Source organism: Sorex araneus, chromosome 6 (genome assembly GCF_027595985.1).
Source record: "Sorex araneus isolate mSorAra2 chromosome 6, mSorAra2.pri, whole genome shotgun sequence".
Classification (NCBI taxonomy): Eukaryota; Metazoa; Chordata; class Mammalia; order Eulipotyphla; family Soricidae; genus Sorex; species Sorex araneus.
In genome coordinates this window covers 6297040-6316482 of record NC_073307.1, presented here as the reverse complement: position 1 = coordinate 6316482, position 19443 = coordinate 6297040, and the positions used below count along the sequence as shown (strand labels likewise).

Sequence of the window (19443 nt, the reverse complement as noted above, 5' to 3'; positions counted from 1 at the left end):
ACTGCATAAGGGCCGTCTGGTCCCCCAACCCTCGCCAGGGGGGACCCCTGAGCACAGAGCCAGGATTAAGTAATCCCTGAGGACTGCCGGGTGTGCCCCCAAAACAGAAAGTTTACTGTGATTTCATTTTGGAAACAACATACGAGTTTGTTTTTTCTTCCTTTCCTTGGGAAAAACCAAGCTAGCAGTAAATTGTGCTGGGCATATGCCCATGAGTTGGTAACCAATGTTTTAAGATCTAGATACTGTTGGAGAAGGATAATGAGCTCCGGGAGTTATTACGAGTGTTACACACTATTTCTCAATTGGTTGAAGAACATCAAACCCATCCTCAGTTGAGTGTTTAAAATGGAACAAAACAGAATGGGATGGAAGGAACATAACACCAGCAGGCCAAGTGGGGATCTATTTTAGTCACCATGTCCCACATTGCTTTGTTTTGAAATTTTGCTTATAAATACAATCTGGAGAGTAAAACCACCCTACTTCCTAATTTGTCCACTCGCAACAACAGAGACATGGGGTGCTGCCCTGAAGTTGGGGTGTTAATCCCTAGGAGTATAATGGAGCTTTCCAGATGAGTTATGGTGTGTGGTTTGATTATTAACTCATTCAAAATATCATCTTTAAAGTTTTGGCCTGAAAATTTCTTCCCATGATCATTAAAAAAGAAAAAAATCTTCTTTTCCTGCCCCTGCCAGTTTCACAGCCAGCGTGTACCGAAAAGTGATCATTAAGAAACAGCAACTGGGGACTGGAGCGATAGCACAGCGGGTAGGGCAATTGCCTTGCACGTGGCTGACCTGGGTTCAATTCCCAGCATCCCATGTGGTCCCCTGTGCACCACCAGGAGTATTTCCTGAGTACAAAGCCAAGAGTAACCCCTATGCATTGCCGGGTGTGACCCAAAAAGAAAAAAAAAATAGAGGGGCCGGAGCGATAGCACAGCGGGTAGGGCGTTTGCCTTGCACGAGGCCAACCCAGGTTCAATCCCCGGCATCACATATGGTCCCCCAAGCACCGCCAGGGGTAATTCCTGAGTGCAAAGCCAGGAGTAACCCCTGAGCATCGCTGGGTGTGACCCAAAAAGCAAAAAAAAAAAAAAAAAGAAAGAAACAGCGACTGGGAAAGTTCCGAGTTTGCAGTACCCCGTGGGGCACAACAGGATAGAAATAAAACGGAAGCTAAGGTTCTGGTTGTTCCTGCAGGCCTCGACGATCCCCCAGGCAATGCCAGTCTTCTATTGTCTCCTACTTCTGAACGTCCCGGCCACTCAAGACTGCCCATGTGGCAGTGAAAACACAGTGATCTGCCATCTCCCCGCCTGTTAGACTCACAGTGGGGATCAGCTCAGAATCCACGATGATTCAAACGGATCCTTGCCACCGGATCCTACAAAGCTGATGGCTTTAACCAAGTCACAGATTTGGATGGATCAAGACCTCAAGGTTTAATCTTTATTGATTTTATTTATTTATCTTGCTTATTGGGTCACAGCCGGAAATGCACAGGGGTTACTCCTGGCTCTGCACTCAGGAATTACTCCTGGCAGTGCTTAGGGGACCATATGGGATGCTGGGAATCGAACCCAGGTCAGCCGTGTGCAAGGCAAACGCCCTGCTCGCTGTGCTATCACTCCAGTCCCTTAATCTTTAATTTTTAAAAATGTATTTATTTGGGGCGATAGTACAGTGTGTAGGGTGTTTGCTTTGCACACAGCAGACCAACATCCCATAGGGTCCCCTGAGCACCGCCAGAAGTAATTTCTGAATACAAAGCCTGGAGTAACCCCTGTGCATCACCGGGTGTAACCCAAAAAAGAAAAAATATATATTTTTTTGTTTGGGGGCCTATGCTCAGAAATCATTCCTGATGGTGCTTCAGGGGTCCTCTGGGGTGCCAGGGATGGAACCCAGATCAGCTGTGTGCAAGGCCAGCGCCCAACCTGCCGTACTATCGCTCCAGCCCCTCCAGGTTTAGCTGTAAGATCATCTCTGCAGAGAGAGAGATTCTCAGAGTCAGGCTAGAGACATCCACCTCCACGGACACCCTCGATTCCACATAGGAACTGCGAGGCGGAGTCAGAGCTCAACTCTCCAGCCACGGAGTCCTGCAGGGTAACGAGCCCTGTTTCCTTCCTGCGCACACTTCCAGTCAGTGGGCGGCGTCCCTCTGAACTCCCCAGAGCAGGGCTAAGCAGTGTGTCCTCCTAACGCCATGGCATACCTGAGGGGGCTCTGCAGGGAAGGAGCAAGACGGCAGAGCAGCAAGCCCAGAAGCGCCCGGCTTCATTCCTGAGGGCTGGATTCCTCAGGCCACTTCCCTAAGAATAAAGTCACGCTGGAAAACAACCTTGTTTTTTCACGGTGATCATTCGGTTTTATTTTGAACAGGCGAGTTCTCTGCTTGATTTTAGCAGAGCGGAGACCGCAGCCAGCCGTGTCTGAGGCTGCTGTGTGCTCCTCAGGTGAGATGTTGGCACCAGGCTACTTTGCTAGAATCCGAGGAGGAAGACGTGTGTGAATAAAATGATACGAGAGCGGTATAATTCTGAACAAGAAAGATGAAGATGGGAATGTGGGTCCCTCGGGGTACTGGAATTTAAACTTTAAAACTCAAGCAAGAGAGAAGATTAAGTGGTGTTTCTTTGGTGCTAAAAAGTGTAAAGCTAAGACCTAGTCGTTCGATTTTCACAGATTGAAGATACAGAGAATGATATTTAAAGATATTAAAATGGCTATTAAATTCTCTTCCGGTTTGTAAAGAGTTTCCTATGAAGCATACTTCGAAATCCCTGAGTGTATTCGCTACTCTGTTAGTATCTTCCTTCAGAAACGAAGAGGGACAGTTGAGAAGTTTTGCCAAACAAACGACACAGCATGTAGCAAACCACCTGGGCGGGAGATCCCTCCCAGAGCACTGGGAAGTGAGGCCGCGGAAAGGCTTTTGAGAGGCGAAGCGGCAAGTCCACGTGAAGAAAAGGTGCTATTTGAACACGTTTTACGGAACAACGTCTGGAAACCAGCTCTGAATGCTGTCTCTGTTTAGTCTCAGCCATTCGATATTGTTTTTCACGGTCTCCAGCACTTGCTGCCGAGGGGTCTCCCCTGCTCCGGCTTCTGGGTACTTGGCGAAGAAGGTTTCCATCTGCCAGGGAGAGGAACGTGATGAAATGACGGAGAAGAGCTTCCCCGGGCCAGTGATTCTTCAGGCCTTTGATTGAAATTAGACCTCTTTCCTCCGTCCCTGGGAAGCCAGTATCAGCGCTGTCTGGGGCCATAGCCCCTGGAGTGTGGCTTGAGGCCTGGGGGGGGTCCCCCATAGCCCCCCACAGCTCCCCCCATCCCATGGTCTGGAAGCCAGAACCGGAAGCCGGGGCCTGGCTGCTGGTCCAGGCCAGCTCCCGCCTTGCTGCCCCTTCCTGCCTCTGCTCTCTCCGGCTTCCTTCCCTCTGGCGCCTTCCCGGGGTGGTCCCGGGAACAGGGGCTCTGTGGCATGATGGCTCTGCTAAAACCTCTACCCCGGGAACACGGGCTAGTTTGAGGTGCTCTGGGTTCACTTTTCCTTTGGGGCTTATTCCTGGCTGTCCTCAGAGCTGTTTTTGGTGGGGTAACGGGGGGGGGGGGGGAGCCTGTGGGGTGGCGGGGATCAAACCCGGGCCAGCTGCGTGCCAGGAAAGCCCCTCCCCCGAGGTACCATCACTCCAGCCCCGAGATCCCTTTTTTAAGGACTTGTTACAAGAAGAAAAAGGTGAAGAAAAACAAACTGGGTCTGCTGAAAGAAAAGCGGCTCTGTGCTCCCCGTGCTCCCCTCCACACTCCCCTCCCCACAGGGAGATTGATGGGAGGGGCTCGGCCTGTGGCTGTTTCTCAGGGTGCTGAATTTACACCCACTGAGGGGCAGTTTCCCCTCCCCGCTGTCAGCCCACGAACTCGAAACCTGATAGACGTGCTTTCCACTTGGAGGATATTTTTCACTCCCCCCACCCCCCACCCCCCACACAGGGAACCGTGGGGCCGGCTGTTCTATTGCGCCATCCTCGTGGTCCTTGACTTAGCACTGAAATCCCCAGCGGGATTTCGGCTGTGTGTTTGTGTGTTGGCACTTGACTGCCTGTGGGTCCTGTTCAATATAAGAATTATATCTGGGGGCCAGAGAGAGACTACAGTGGGGAGGGCATTTGCCGTGCACGCAGCCAACCCAGGTTCAATCTCCAGCATCCCAGATGGTCCCTTGAACCCACCAGGAGTCATCCCTGACCACAGAGCCAGGACTAAACCCCAGGATCCCCTAAACCCAAAATAAACATTCCCCAAATTATATTTCTTCCTTTCCTTCTGAATAAAAGAAAACGTTTGCTCTACCTTTTTTTTTTTTTTTTTTTTTTTTTTTTTGCTTTTTGGGTCACACCCAGTGATGCTCAGGGGTTACTCCAGGCTTTGCACTCAGGAATCACTGCTGGTGGTGCTCAGGGGACCATATGGGTGAGATGATGGGAATCGAACCCAGCTCGGCTGTGCGCAAGGAAAACATCCTACCCACAGTGCTATCACTCCAGCCCCACGTGTTTGGTTTTTTTTTTAATCGAAGTTTGTTCCCTTCTGGTAAAGAGTGATTTTGCTTCTCACCTCCCAGAGCTGCAGCTCCGTGTTGAAGGACTCTGCTATGGTGACGATGCGGCCGAAACTCCGGTCATTGATCGTGTATCTGAGGAGAAACTGAGAGTGAGGTGTGTGCACGCACACCCGAGGGGCTAACTCTCCTTCCGACCCACATCTCCCCAACTTTAGTAGGTTCAACACGCAGCAAAGAAACACGTTTCACTGAAAATTATTTTAAACAGAAGAAATTCTTAGTAAATTCTGGGGTTTGGGGTGGGGGTGACTGTTTTGGGGGGGTCCTAGGGTACCAGAGCTTGACCATGGGGTTCCTGCACCCGCTCCAGCCCTCGCAGCCTCGCCCTGGCCCCTGGCCTCCTCTCTGTGGACAGATGCACCCCCATCTCCTCTGCGTGCTGCGGTCCCCACAACGCCTTTCCGTTTGCGCCCCCCAACACACAGGAGCGCCCCGGCAGCCTCTGCTGGCTCAGGTCCCGCCCAGTGAGCTGCAGACGTGACCCGGGGCCCAGCCGTGGAGCGTGAAACCGCAGGACAGGACCAGTGATGCTCTGCTCGGGGGAGGGGAGGGCAAGCCCCGCCTCCGCTCTCGGGCTGTCCCCGCCCCCGCTCTCGGGCTGTCCCCGCCCCTCCCTTCAAGTCCACGCTTCCAGCAGCAGGACTGGAGCCTCCCGCCCTCGCTGCCCTCAGGAGAATGACTGCAATGAGGAACGCTGACCCGCGGTCCTGCTCAGGGGCTGCCTTCTGTGTCCCAGCATACCTATGCTCGCCCCGCTGCCCTAACCAGTGCTCTCTGCATCTCCCTGAGCTCAGGATTTAGCCCTGACACGCCCCCCGCCCCCCCCCGCCCCCTCAGGCTCTTGCTTTGGCCTCTGTGCCCGGCAGCATCTGTCTCCCGGGGCCTGCACCCGCTCTCCCTGTCTTCGCCGTTCTCCATAGCACCCACCCTCCCCCTGGGCCCCAGCAGGGGTGGGCTCCCCAGGACAGAGACACAGGTGGGTCCAGCTGAAGTACTTCCCTCTGGCCACACTGCCAGTACGGCAGTACCGGGGGCGGGGGGGGGGGGTTGGGGGGAGGAGCGGGGAGGGAGGGGGTGGAGGACAGGTACTGAAATCACAGTTCACAGCGAGTGGCCAGCACTGTCCAGTACTCGGCAAGGCTACTGAAGAATCACTGCACCGGACTCACAAATGAATCTCACAGATAATCTCACAACAAAACTAAATCTCACAACTAAGAGATCCACAAGAGAGCTACAGAGATGCCTCCAGACCCCACGCCAGGCTGAACCTCATATCTGGGGCACCCCAGAGGGGGGCAGGTGAGTCCCCACCCCCCGTCCTAACAGATCCCCCGCAGCCTGAAAGCCTCAGAGTCCAATCACCACCAGGCTCTCGGACAATCTCCACAGGCTCGGACGAGCTCATCCATGAGTGGGTCTGCGGAGAAACTGAGGTCTGCGGGTTTTGTGACACTCCAGGGTCTCATGGAGTTGGGGATGGGAAACCTCCCCCAGGTCCCTGTTTTCCCGGGAGACTGGCAGTCACGCCCACAAACTGCCTCTGGTGCCATATAAGCTCATGAACCAGCCATGATCCAGATACTTAACAAATAAATCTTGATCGAAAGAGATCAACAAGCTGCAGAGATGCCTGCAGACCCCAGGGTCACCATCCAGCTAAAAATCTAACTCCAGCTGTATCACCTTATTTAAAGTTTTAGAATTCCTGGAGCATGCAACATCTCATACTCTATGCCACGAATGTACCAGGACACCAGCACACATTGGCCAGGATGTAAGGTAGAAGACAAACAACCTCAATTAAAAACATATTAGCACACAAGGCTCAAACTGTAACAACATGTTAGTAATCTCTTAGATAGGGGCTCACTGGCTCCAGGGTGAAATACAACAATCTTCACACACTTTCTTTTTTTTTGTTTTGTTTTGGTTTTTTTTTTGGGGGGTCACACCTGGTGATGCACAGGGGTTACTCCTGGCTCTGCACTCAGGAGTTACTCCTGGCAGTGCTCAGGGGACCATCTGGGATGCTGGGATTAGAACCTGGGTCGGCCATGTGCAAGGCAAACGCCCTACCCGCTGTGCTATTGCTCCAGCCCCTCTTCACACACTTCCTTCTAAGAAAATCTTTTTTGATCATTTTTAGAGAATTATTCATAACAATCAATGCAAAATAAATTATTTAGGGTCAAAATAAATTATTTGGGGCGGACTTGGGTGGTGGTTGGAAAAATTGGAAAGAATGGTGGTGGGTAAGATGTAAGGGTGGTGGGATCGGTGTTGGAATATTGAATAATTGAGAACAACCTTATAAAAATAAAATTTAATTTAAAAAAGAAAGAATGACTGCACCAGATAGTGCAATGGTTGGGGAAAACAGGCCAGCAGACTCTTTCCTGAGTGAGAGCCCCACAGCATGCAGGAGAATGCACATCTTCGCCCATCACTCCTGCACCAGTGCTCCCTGGGACCCACAGAAGTTGTCAAGGACATTCCAACGGAACAAAGAGATTTTGTTTAGATGTTCTTCGTCCATACGTTATTCATAGAGTCTGGAGTTTGGAGTCATCCTATCACTGAGATGCACCTACACACTAAGATTCTAGCATCAAAAATGTTTTCTGTTTTTGTTTTTGCTTTGTTATGAAGACTTAAAGGACAGAAAAAACACCCGTGATATAGGAGGGTGTGGGGGTATGTGTGGGTGGGGAAGGAGGCTTGATGCCCCTGTGTTTACTATGGCTGCATTTCTGTAAATAAATAACCACAGAGAAATGACTCCAGGAAAAGCAGAAGTGTGGGAGCAGAGGGCTGTTTCTAGGGGAGCAAGATGGGGGGCAGGGTGAAGGGACCATGCATGGCTACTGTACCCTGATTTTGTTAGCTTGCATTTCCTCTAACAATATTTTTTTCTCAAATAATAAAAGGAAGCCGTGTGACTTTTTAACAGTGACATAGGGATTAAATTCGATCCTAACTGTTTTGAAAATAATCATAGAAATCATCTTCTTGGACCAAATATTCATGTGCCTTTTACTCTGTTATCCAGAAGTTATTTTGATGCACATAAACCTTTAATTAAGTGCTTATGAAATTATTTTGTTTATGAGGCAGTGTTTAAGTGGTTTCAGTCATGTGCCATTGACTAAATTTTTCATTGAGAGCCATAAATTAAAACCAAACTTTATCACACACTAGTGACTTGAAGGGGCTCATTCAGCTTCACACTTTCGTCCAGGAATTCAGTGGGAGAGACAAGAGCAAAGCGTAGTTTTTGAAGTACCTTAATTTTGTCAAAAGTTTTGGAACTCCTTGGTGGGTATGGACATCAGTTGTCATGAAAATCACGTGGTAAATGTTTAAAAGCAAATTTAAAAGCTACTCATTTGTCTTGGGATGACAAACAATTGTTTAGAGATGGGAGCATTTCATTCTGAAGTCTGGAAAACATTCTGGAGTTTGGAAATATCTGGATAAAACTTGACTCACTTCATTTGTCTCACCCAACTTTAATGGAGAAATTCTCTTCACTCAAACTAACCATAATTAATAGTTTACTTTTTCATGTCTGACATGTGGTTATGATATAATTTTATGTTTGAAGCTATTTGAAATAATACTTCATGTGAATTAGATCACTAGACTATGAAGAAATATTCAAAGCCTTGGCCAGAGTTTTGGAACTAGCATTGAAAGTAGTTTATTTTTTAGTTCATTAATTTATAAATTAATAAAAGTAATTTATTTTTCTTGAAAAAAATAAGTATGAGTTCTCATAGGATTATTTTAAGGCAAGATGTTTATGACTTTTATAACAAGACAACACTTCCCCCTAGCTTTTAAGAGGTAAAACAATAAACATTTTGTGTTTTGGAAGAAGACTTTAGGAAATGGAAAAACATTTCATACTCATGGATTGGAAGAATCAATATTGTCAAAATGACCATCTTACCTACACTACTATATAGATCCAATGCCATCCCTCTCCAAATTCAGACATCACTCTTCAAGCACTCAAAACAGTCAATTGTAAGTTTGTGTGCAATCATAAAAGACCCCACATAACCCAAACCATACTGAAAAACAAGGAGCCGGGAGGCATCTCACTCTCTAACTTAAATATGTATATAAAGCTATAGTAATCAAAACAGTGTGGTACTGGAATAAATAAATAAACTATTTTATTTTATTTTTTAATTTGTCTTTTGGGGGGGACCATACCTAGTAGAGCTCAGCGCTAACTCCTGGCTCTGCACTCAGGAACCTTCCTGGAACCACTCGGGGGACCATACATGGTGCCAGGGATCAAAGCTAGGCAAGCCACTTGTAAAGGAAGCGCCTTACCAGCTGTACTATTTCTCTAGCCTTAGACTAATTTTTTTAAAATAAAACATACATTGTTTGAAATAAATAGCACCAGAGCTATTCAGTGCTAAGTAAAACTAAGAAGTATTCCATGTGATAATAAGGTAATGGCTATTTTCTGCAAAGGAGAGGATTATTTTCATAATCCTTCAATAGTAAGCATTTCTCTTAGCCTCCTCGGGTTTTCTGTAGCCTATACTCTCCTACACCCTCCACGGAGTTGAAGTGTATACTTCAATAGGCCGGAATAAATCCTTTGCCTTCTGGAGAAAATTTTGGACAAAGAAACAAAAACGATCATTATACGTGGGGGGTGATGGGGGTAGTGGAGAGTAAGATAGAGAAGGGACCAGTATGACAATATTAGTTGGAAATAATCACGCTGGATAAGAACTGAGTGCTTAAACAGGAGGGATATACATGAAAACCTTTCACTATCTTATTGCAAACCACAATGCCCAAAAGGAAAGAGAGAGAGAGGAGAGAGAGAGAGAAAGGAGAGAGAGAGAGAGAGAGAGAGAGAGAGAGAGAGAAGGAGGGAGAGAGGAAGGGAAAGAGGTGGGGGTGGGGGTGATGGGAGGGAACCTGGGGATACTGGTGCTAGGAAATGTACACTGGTGGAGGGATGGGTGTTGGAACACTATGACTGAACAGCTTTGTAACTGTATCTCATGGTGATTCCATTTGGAAACAAAACAAACAAAAGGACAGTCACAGCAGTACCTGCCCACTGGGCGATGCTGAGGGGAGATGGGCAGATGAGTGGCTGGGAGGGTCTTGTCCGTCGTAGGGTGGGTCACCGACGGTAAGTAAAAGCCTTTGGGCTAACAGTGACGCACTATTTAACGGTGACACTCTGAGTTCTCGTTTACACTGTCAAAGGGGTAGGCTTTGGATGAGAGTTGGTGTCAGAGAGATCAGGCCTGAGGATGGGAATAGTGCGTCAATGCAAGACAGAGGCACAAAGAACTTCGTGAAAGCATGTCGGGACTGGCCCCTCTCCCGCCTGCGAATTCCCAGTCTACAGCTGCTACTTTCTATTTGGGAACTAGAGTTTCCTTTCTCAAAACCTTTCAAAATAGCTAAGATGGATTCTCTGGCCAAGTAGGATCAAAGGCCTTGGTATGTTCCTGGGCTCTGATCTCAGCTGGGTTCAGGAGTTCTCTGGGGGCTTCATGCAATGTTGGGGTCTGAGTACGAGCCTGGTGTCGGGCTGGCAGGAGGCTGGGGGGCAGGGCAGTGCCCAGGACTTCCAGAGTGGCCCTTGGGACTGTTCCTGGTGGCACTCAGAAGCACAGTGGCCGGGAATGACAGCCGCCCTCTAAGCTGGGTCATGGCCCACAGGAACATTCTCCGACGGACCCAAATGCCTCCTCCCCTGATCTCAGGACTCTGTAGAGCGACTGGAAACAGTTCTTTCCGGAAGAACGAACTCGCACAGCGCATCCTCAGAAGGGAAATACCGTGACCCTTCACTTCTGATCGGCCGAGACTGTACAGACTCGAAGAGAGCAAGGAGAGCGGGGCCCAGAGAGAAACAGGGGGCACCCAGGGCCCGCCTAAGACCCCCCTCCGCTGCCTCAAGACGGGTCCAACTGCCGAAAATTTCAGGAACACTGGATTTTGGGCTGAGCTGGAAACCCCAGGCCTTCTCGGAGTGGGAGCGGGTGACCTCCACCCCCACCCCTGTTCCCTGCCCCCATATTCCCAGAAGCTCCGGCAGCCACACCCACGTTCCGCCACCAGGTAAGCTCCCTGCCCAGTGAAAAGTTCTGGATTTTCTGGAATCCAAACTCTACAATACTAACAGCACGCTCCAGTCGGCGCACAGCAGATGGGACGGGACGGTGACGTAGACGCCAACTAAGCCCAGTCAACAAAGAGCAAACACAGAAGGCTCAACTAGCAACACCAGCTTGGTACTCCCTCAGACAAGGACTTCATGGGCCCATGGTGAGAGGCAACAACTTTCACAAATCTCCTTTCACTGAAGTATTTTTGGATCAGTCCACCAGCCACTTAGTGGTAACAAGCAACATAAAATAAATTATTTGGGGCCTGCTATGGGGCCAGACTTGAGGGCTGGTTGGGGAAATGGGCACAATGGTGTAGAGGAGGGGACAGTGGTGGTGGGATTGGGGTTGGAATATCAAATGCCTGTAACAAATCATCATGGACAACTCTGTAAGCCATGGTGTTTAAACCAAGTTGGGGGGAAGGAAAAAGAGACGGTAGTTCAAGAGGAGAATAAGCGAACCGTCATTTGATCATCCCACCTGTCGATCAGATAGTCCCAGTTGGTCTGGATCCAGTTCCAAGCCATGACCTTCCCGTAGGGGTTATAGGAGATGTAGCGGATGACCGTGAACACATCCTGGCTCTTAATGACGTTTGGGTCCTTGAGCAACTCCAAAAACCTACGAGAAACCAATCAGGACAATGATTCTAAATGAACATTTAATGTTCACCTGTAGCTCATTTCTTTTCTTTCTCCCCTTTTACTTTCAGTTAATTTCAACAGGACATAGCTTTTTATCTCAATTATGCAGTTCTCGAGACATTACTGACAAATGTAATTAAAACACACCAAAGGACAAAAATCACAATTTATTTATTTATTTTTTATTTTTTTGCTTTTTGGGTCACACCTGGCAATGCACAGGGGTCATTCCTGGCTCATTCACTCAGGAATTACCCCTGGCGGTGCTCAGGGGACCATATGGGATGCTGGGATTCGAACCCGGGTCAGCCGCGTGCAAGACAAACGCCCTACCCGCTGTGCTATCACATCCCACAATTTAAATTTTTGTAGAATTGCTTTTAACTGTTTTTAAAGAACTCCCTATGATTTTTAGCACAAGTGAAATGCAAACTGTAACATTTTGAAAGTTGAAACCTTGGGAGACACAAATTATTTTTTTAAAAGTAACTACTAATATAAAAATAGATGCATTTATTGAGTAGACATGCTTCACTCATCTATTATCAGGCTGAACTAAAAAAATACAGTAACCAGAAAATCAGGGAAAAACATTTCCGTGCTTACTTTTATTTATTTTAATTTTGTTTATCAATTTAAATTTTGCTTTTGGGGTCACACATGGCAATGATCAGGGTTTACTCCTGGCTCTGCACTCAGGAATTACTCCTGGTGGTGCTCAGGGGACCAGATGGGATGCTGGGGATAGAACCCATGTTGGCTGTGTGCAAGGCAAACGCCCTACCTGCTATACTAACGCTCCGGCTATTTGCTTACTTTTAATAGAAAAACAGTTAAGCCTCGGTTTGCTTTTCCCTAGGTTGTGAGAAACAACCTTCTAATGTAACCTAGACAGATTAGTTGTTGTAGTTATTTTATAACACGAATAAGTCCAAGAAAACCAAGTGACAAAATCCGTTGGGCTATATGGATGGAGTTTGTTCATTTTGTGCGTGGATGTGAACCAGGATAGAACCCAGGACATCAGCCCCCTCTGGCTTCACACCAGCCCTCCCGGCCCACCCCTGGCCCCCTCGGGCCTCACCCCAGCCCTAGACATTTCTGCTGTTTATTCTGGGGCTGTACCTGAAGGAAATGCCTTGACTAGCTCTGAAACAATGAACTTCCAGAAACAGGGTGTCTTGGATTTTTATGTAATTCATCTTTTATCCTCTAGCTACAAAGTCTCTGTAAGACATCTAAGGACTTACTTTAGTCTCACCAGATATAAACAATTTAGTGCCACTAAAGTTACGGGTCGACCTGAGAACTGGTCTACAGAAGGATCTTGGTCTTGGCAGGTTATTCCGGGGCAGTGCACAAAGGCGGGACCGTGCGTTGCTCAGGCAAATGGGAAAGGGTGTTGCTGCCCCGCCACATGAGAACCAGCTTCGTGGGGCAGGCCCATCGCCAGTTACTGCGCTGTAACTGTGTGCGTCGGCCCCTTCCGTGGGCCTGTGCGCATCTCCGGGAAACACCGCAGACCCGGCTCATCTCATCTCCGCGGCCTGGGCACCTCTACGTATCGAGGGCACCTTAGGGGGTGGCTAACGGGCAGACGTCAATCACTCAGAAGCCGTCCCGTAAGCAAAACAAACAACAAATAGACTAACTCAAGCAGGAGCTAGTTGGTTTAGGGCAAAGGTGTGGGGCGGGAGAAGAGCCACCAGTGGGCTTTCAAGTCGTCTCTGAACCTCCGGAGGAGAAGGCAAGTGCCACAGTCCTTCATAATCCAAAAACAGACACAGGCCAGGGCCAGAGCAAAAGTATAACGAGGAAGGCATTTGCTTTGCATGAGACTGACCTGGGTTTGATCCCCAGCATCCCCTACGGTCTCCTGAGCATCGCCAGGAATAATTCCTGAGTGCGGAGCCAGGAGTAACCCCTGAGCATCGCCAGGAGGTATTAACCAAAAAGTCAAAAAAAAAAAAAAAAAGGACAGAGACCATGAGGCCAGGGCGCCCAGTAGGTTCTTAAAAGTGTGAGCAGAGGCTAGAGCAATAGCACAGTGGGTAGTGCGTTTGCCTTGCATGCGGTCGACCCAGGTTCGATTCCCAGCATCCCCTGAGCACAGTCAGGAGTAATTCTTGAGTGTAGAGCCAGGAGTAAGCCCTGTGCATTGCTGGGTATGACCCAAAAGGAAAAAAAAAAAGACAAGGTGAGCCATGCTGAGTTCTACACGAAGGTCCTCCCCGGCTGTAAGAGGGGGTTCTTTCTCTTCTACTTTCCAATAATCTTTCATATTAAAAAAAAAAATAGCATGAGCAGTGCTGAACCTCAGATAATCTATGCTTCCTCCTATGCATACCTGTGAGGAAGTTTGGTTTACAAAGCAGACACTGTAAGAGAGTAACAACCAACAATAAAAAGAACGGCTATAAGAACACATTCTAATAAAAATGATTGAGCTCTAATATCTCACTGTGTATTCTGACCATGAGTAGCTGAAACTGCAGAAAAGCAAACCTCAGGTAAGTGGGTACAGAGAGAGAGTGAGAGCGAAAGAGAGCGGGGGGCAGCGGAGGGAGAGAGAGTGACCCTCCTTGATCCAAGGGAGGGCAGACTTCGCCCAGATCAAAGCAATTCACGTTCATCTTTGCCAGCAAATGATCACGTAGACCCAGAGTGGGACCCAGAACAGTCACGTATGACCCAGCTCCGGACCCGAGGGTGCGTGGAACAACTGAGCTCTGAGAATGAAAGAAATCGCCATGAGGACGAGCTCTTCTCTCCTGTCAATCTTTTTTTTGGGGGTGTGGGGGGGAACCAAATCTGACTGTGCTCAGGGCTCAGGGCTTACTCCTAGCTTTGTGCTCAGGGATCACTCCTGATGGGACTCAGTGAACCATATGGGATGCCGAGGATCAAACCTGGGCCCACTGCACGCAAGGCAAGTACCCTCCTTGCAGTACTATCGCTCCAGCCCGAGACTTGGGCATCTTTGTCCAGAACTCTGGAGGGCATAGGACAGCAGTCACCTGGAAGCAGCAGAACGGAAAGCGAAAGAGCTGAGGCACTGGGGGAAAACTCTGGCCCTGGACGCTGACCACCTCGGGAACTCTTTCACAGGGGAGACTATTTGTCTAAGGATTCAGTTAAGTCACGGTTTGGTTCCTGGAAGTGCCAATCATGTTCAATAGATTTTCTGTGGAGACCGAGCATCGCGCGCCTCTCGGAGAGGCTGTGACATACAAACCACCAACTGCCCCTCCTCGAGGGACACGAGAGCACCCACGTACCTTGCGAGAAGAGTCACGTTATTCACGGAGGCTAAGCCATAGAGCAGTTTTTCTTTCTCTTGCGCTAAGGACGTTTTCTGGTATTGCTCAAGGGTGTAGTTCCAGGACGTCTCGTTGCCCGAGTTCTGCATCCCGTAGCGGTAGGCCAGGAGCCTGAGGTTCACAGGGATACTGCGGGGGACACAGGCCTTAGGACACCACGGCTCCTCCTCCTCCGTGTGGACTTTCCTCTTGGCACACCCCATCCTGTACCTGCGCACCCCACCCCCTCGTTTCCTTAATGCGAGTGAAATACTTGATTCAACACACTTCCTGGGTTTCAAATAAAATAGGTGAAAAGAAAATCCCAAAGCCTTCCGGAAATAAAAACACATTGTGCACGGTCACCTATAGGAAGGGTCAGCGATCCACTTCTGGAATTCTTCGGAAGCGCTTTTCAAGGCGTTTGGATCTTTCATCTTGCAGGCAAACCCTAACACAGAGGCACGGAGCAACCTGAGAAGGAAGCAGGCGCGGGGCTGTGGTGAGGAGCACTTTACAGGGAGCTAGGGCAGGCTCCAAGCAGGCGGGCCGTGCGGGGTCCGGGCTACCTTTCGATGTGCTCTCCAGTGTCACTCCAGGTCAGTTTATCTGCGATGGGCTTCACGCGATCTCGGAAATAGGCCTGCAAGCAAAGCATCAAGAGCGATGAGCAGTGACTTCCTGTGTACCACGTGTCCGGCTCACTGCCATCTGCGGTTGTGACGCGGCCTCCCGAGACAGATTGCTTTGGGGCTGTCCTTAGCGAAACGCCGCTTTCGCTTGTCACGTTCCAATCTGGCTTCGGTTCTGAGAACGAGACCATCCTGGAACTTTTGCCGGATGTTTTGTGAAACTCTGAGGAAACTCTTTTTTTTTTTTTCTGTCTGTGTTTTCTGGGGGCCACACACCTGACGCTGCTCAGAGCTTCCTCCCGGCCCTGCGTTCAAGAGGCCACTTCTGGCGGGGCTTGAGGGACCATGTGGGGTCCCGGGGCTCAAAGACAAGTGCTCTAGTACTGGACCATCTCTCTAGCCCCCACGTGAGTTCCTCCTCCTCCCTTTACGTCCTTTTTGTTTCGGGCCCAGCAGTGCTCAGGGATTACTCGTGGCTCTGTGCTCAGGGGTCGCTCCTGGCAGGGCCGGCAGAGCACATGGCAGTGAACCCTTCAGCTGCGCGCAAGGCAAGCGCCCTAACCCCTGGCCTATGTGTCGGTCTCACCTCCACTTCCTAGTGGCACTGGAGAGTCACCGTGTAATAAAGATCCTCGATCAGGAGAACAATCCTAGCATGTGCTCTGCCCAAGATGGGGTGGAGGGTGGGGGGTGTGGGGTGGGAGCGTGGGGCGGGGGGTAGGGGGGCGGGAGATGGCGCGGCTGGCCGAAACACAAGCTTCTGACGGGCCCAGATCTATGGTTCAACCCTGGCACCCCCGGGCCCTAACCCACGGGCAACCTTGCAGGCCCAGCCCTGCCAGGGCAGCCCGGGGGTTCCCAGCAGGGCAGGGCTGCTCCTGGGTGGGGAGCTCCCTTGGGGGCGGGGGGGGGGCAGTCTCCCATGTGCAGGAGAGGCCTCTGGTCTCTGAGCACTGCCGGAGAGAGGCATTCTTCCTCCACCTACCCTCACCCCCGCTGAAACAAGATTGCTCAAGTATTGATGGATTAAACTGCTGGTGACTAACATACATATACTGTCCTGGATTTTAAAGGACGGTCACGCGACTCGGCATCTCACTAGCCCATCCTCGCACCCAGCCAAATGCTGGCAGCGCTACTGTCCCCACGAAGTGAACGGTCCGTGAGTTTGTCGACGCCATCTTGCTGCTTGTTTGCATAGTTGCTTGTGGGGGGGCCACACCTGGCAGGGTGCTGGGGTGGGGGTGGGGGTGTCGCTCAGACCCAGCAGTGCTCAGGGATGGAACTCAGGGCTCCAGCAGCAGGGAGGCACCGCCCGGGCCCCGGGGAGTAAGTTCTGTGAGTCGGGGGGAGTGATCTGAACCCAGATTTGTTTAAAAACGGCCCCGGGGCTGGCAGAGAGCAGAGAGCAGTCCAGACGGGGCGTGTGTGATGCGTGACATACGGTAAAAACCGCACCGTGGAGACGGCTGTGCGGGAGGAAGCAGGACAGACTCTGTCCTGGTCTGAGCAAATTCATCCCCAACAGAGACAGACTCATGGAAAATAAGATGCAGCAACTGCTGTGGTTTAAAATGTGCACATTAAATAAAATAGTAAGGGCCGGAGAGTTGGTACAGTGGGCAGCGCGTCTGCCTTCCATGCAGCTGACATGGAAGACACACACCTTCTATCCGCCCAAGGCTCCCCCAGCCCCACCGGGAGTGATTCCTGAGTGCAGAGTCAGGAGGAAGTCCTGAGCACCGCTGGGGGGCCCCCCAATGCCCAAATAATTGAAGAAAAATTGAAGGACAGCAGCCCTTTAGCCACTCACATGCGCCAGCCAGGGCGCTGTCGAACCGCAGGGAGAGTTGCTACAGCCTGGACGAATGGTGTCACTGTGTTTCCTCCAGCTGTTTCCTTCAGACACACCCCCTCGCCCCGCTGTGGCTCACCGTCAGCACCTCACCTCAATCTTAGGGTTCAGCTCTTTGTCGTCCTCAAACATGCTGATGATGTAGGTCACCGACGAGATGGCTCTCTGCCACGGCAAGTACTCTTCTTCCAGGTTAAGGTACTTGGTCAAGTTCAGAGCTACGTTGTACTTCAAAAGCTGAGCCCTAGGAACGAGGGGGAAACAGAGGCGCTGCAGACCGAAGACTAGCTGCCCTTTGGAAATAGAAATGTGGCCGCGGCCCACCCGGGGGCTTCAGGTCTCTCTCGCTCTCCTCCCTGCCACAGCTTTGCAAACTTTTATGGGGCCAAGGAGCTGAGCCCATCTCAACGGCCTTTCCGCTGCGTGCGCCTGGCTTTCCCGCGCAGGGTCCCGCGGACAGACCCGCTGGAGAGGGGCCTCACGGGGAGCTTCCAGAAGACGGCGTCGCTGAGGTGGGGACCACGCGGGGAAGCAGTGCTGATGCCGAGTCCCTCTCCCAGCCGCGGGCCTGGGCCCTGGAAAGCTGGTTCTGTCTAACCCCACCGAGGCTCGTAAGACTGATCACCCCCTTCCATGCTTCATTCCCGGCTTGACACAGTGCCCGGCTGCAGTGAGCGGGCCCTGGGGAGAAGCCTGCGTGCCACCAGGGACCCAGAGGGACGGGCCGCGCTCAGAAGCGCCTTCCTAAGGGCTTCTGTGCTGTCACCGGGCAGGACAGTGATGTGAGGTCCTCGTCAAGGCCACACGGCTGCCCCAGCTGCTCTCTGGGTCCATCTCCACTCCCTCAGAGTCGGGGCGGGGGCTTCTCTTTACTCGTAAGAGGGTACAAGGGCCGGAGCAATAGCACAGCGGGGAGGGCGTTTGCCTTGCATGCAGCTGACCCAGGTTTGATTCCCAGCATCCCATATGGTCCCCAGAGCACCAACAGAGTAATTCCTGAGCGCAGAGCCAGGAGTAACCCCTGTGCATCGCCAGGTGTGACAAGAAAGAAAGAAAGAAAGAAAGAAAGAAAGAAAGAAAGAAAGAAAGAAAGAAAGAAAGAAAGAAAGAAAGAAAGAAAGAAAGAAAGAAAGAAAGGAAGGAAGGAAGGAAGGAAGGAAGGAAGGAAGGAAGGAAGAAAGAAAGAAAGAAAGAAAGAAAGAAAGAAAGAAAGAAAGAAAGAAAGAAAGAAAGAAAGAAAGAAAGAAAGAAAGAAAGAAAGAGGGAGGGAGGGAGGGAGGGAGGGAGGGAGGGAGGGAGGGAGGGAGGGAGGGAGGGAGGGAGGGGAGGGAGGAGGGAGGGAGGGAGGAAGGTGGGAAGGGAGGGAGGGGGAAGGGAGGGAAGCAAGGATGGAAAGAAGAAGAAAGAAAGAAGGAAAGAAAGCTGTGAGTGGAAGGAAGAAAACCTGTAGACGGCAAGTAAATCATCTTAGCCTTGTTATGAAACCCACCTTGCCAGGGCAAACGCGTCATCAATAAAACTTGCACGGTCAGGGGCAGAAAAATTCTGGGAAGCAGAAGAAAAAGAAGTAAGAAACAAACTTAGGGCAAGACACGACGGGGAAATGCACGCAGAGCAGCTCCGTCTGAGAACGAGGTGACCGTCCGAGCTTACCAGTCTATTGTTGTCGATAAGATTCTGAGCTATGTCATTCCAGATGTTCTCTTCGTAATTGACCCGGTAAAACCCTATGTGATTCGGGTTAACTGTGAGAAAAGCGTTTCTCCGCCAGGAGATGGTGGATCCAAAGTGATTCCTGCAGTAATAAAGAAACACTAATGAAAGCAGATGTATGGCACGACACATCATTCTTCAACTTCTGTGTAGATAGGAATCCGATGAGATGTGTCATGAGAGTAGTTTTTTTTTTTAATTTTTTATTAGTGAATCACCGTGAGGTACTGAATGACATCCCGAGCACTAATAACAGGAAAAAGAAATGAGGCAAAAAGATCATGGTAAAATTGGAAGTGAAATATACTGAAAAAATAGAAGATATAAAATAATTGCTAGAAAGGTTGTGTCCATGTTAAAAAAAAAAAAAGATCGTTGAGATCACCTAGATCTACGGCATTTTTGTAGAATGTCAACTGAAGTTGAACTAATTTTAATAAACATATGGTAACATAGGGGAAAAAAAGAAGAAACACTAATGAGAAATACGGTAAACAGAAA

At 49.9% G+C, this 19443-nt stretch overlaps 1 protein-coding gene across 1 annotated transcript in view; it reads right to left on the bottom strand.

The window, feature by feature from the left end:
- Window positions 1–2379: 2379 nt before the first annotated feature.
- ENPEP (glutamyl aminopeptidase) overlaps window positions 2380–19443 on the bottom strand; it is a 61564-nt gene continuing 44500 nt past the window's right edge. The window contains 9 exon segments of the mRNA XM_055142349.1: window positions 2380–3147; window positions 4629–4707; window positions 11280–11420; window positions 14722–14892; window positions 15109–15216; window positions 15312–15385; window positions 17323–17473; window positions 18719–18774; window positions 18883–19043. Of these exon segments, the coding sequence (XP_054998324.1) occupies window positions 3001–3147; window positions 4629–4707; window positions 11280–11420; window positions 14722–14892; window positions 15109–15216; window positions 15312–15385; window positions 17323–17473; window positions 18719–18774; window positions 18883–19043 (1088 nt within the window). The 3' untranslated portion in view covers window positions 2380–3000.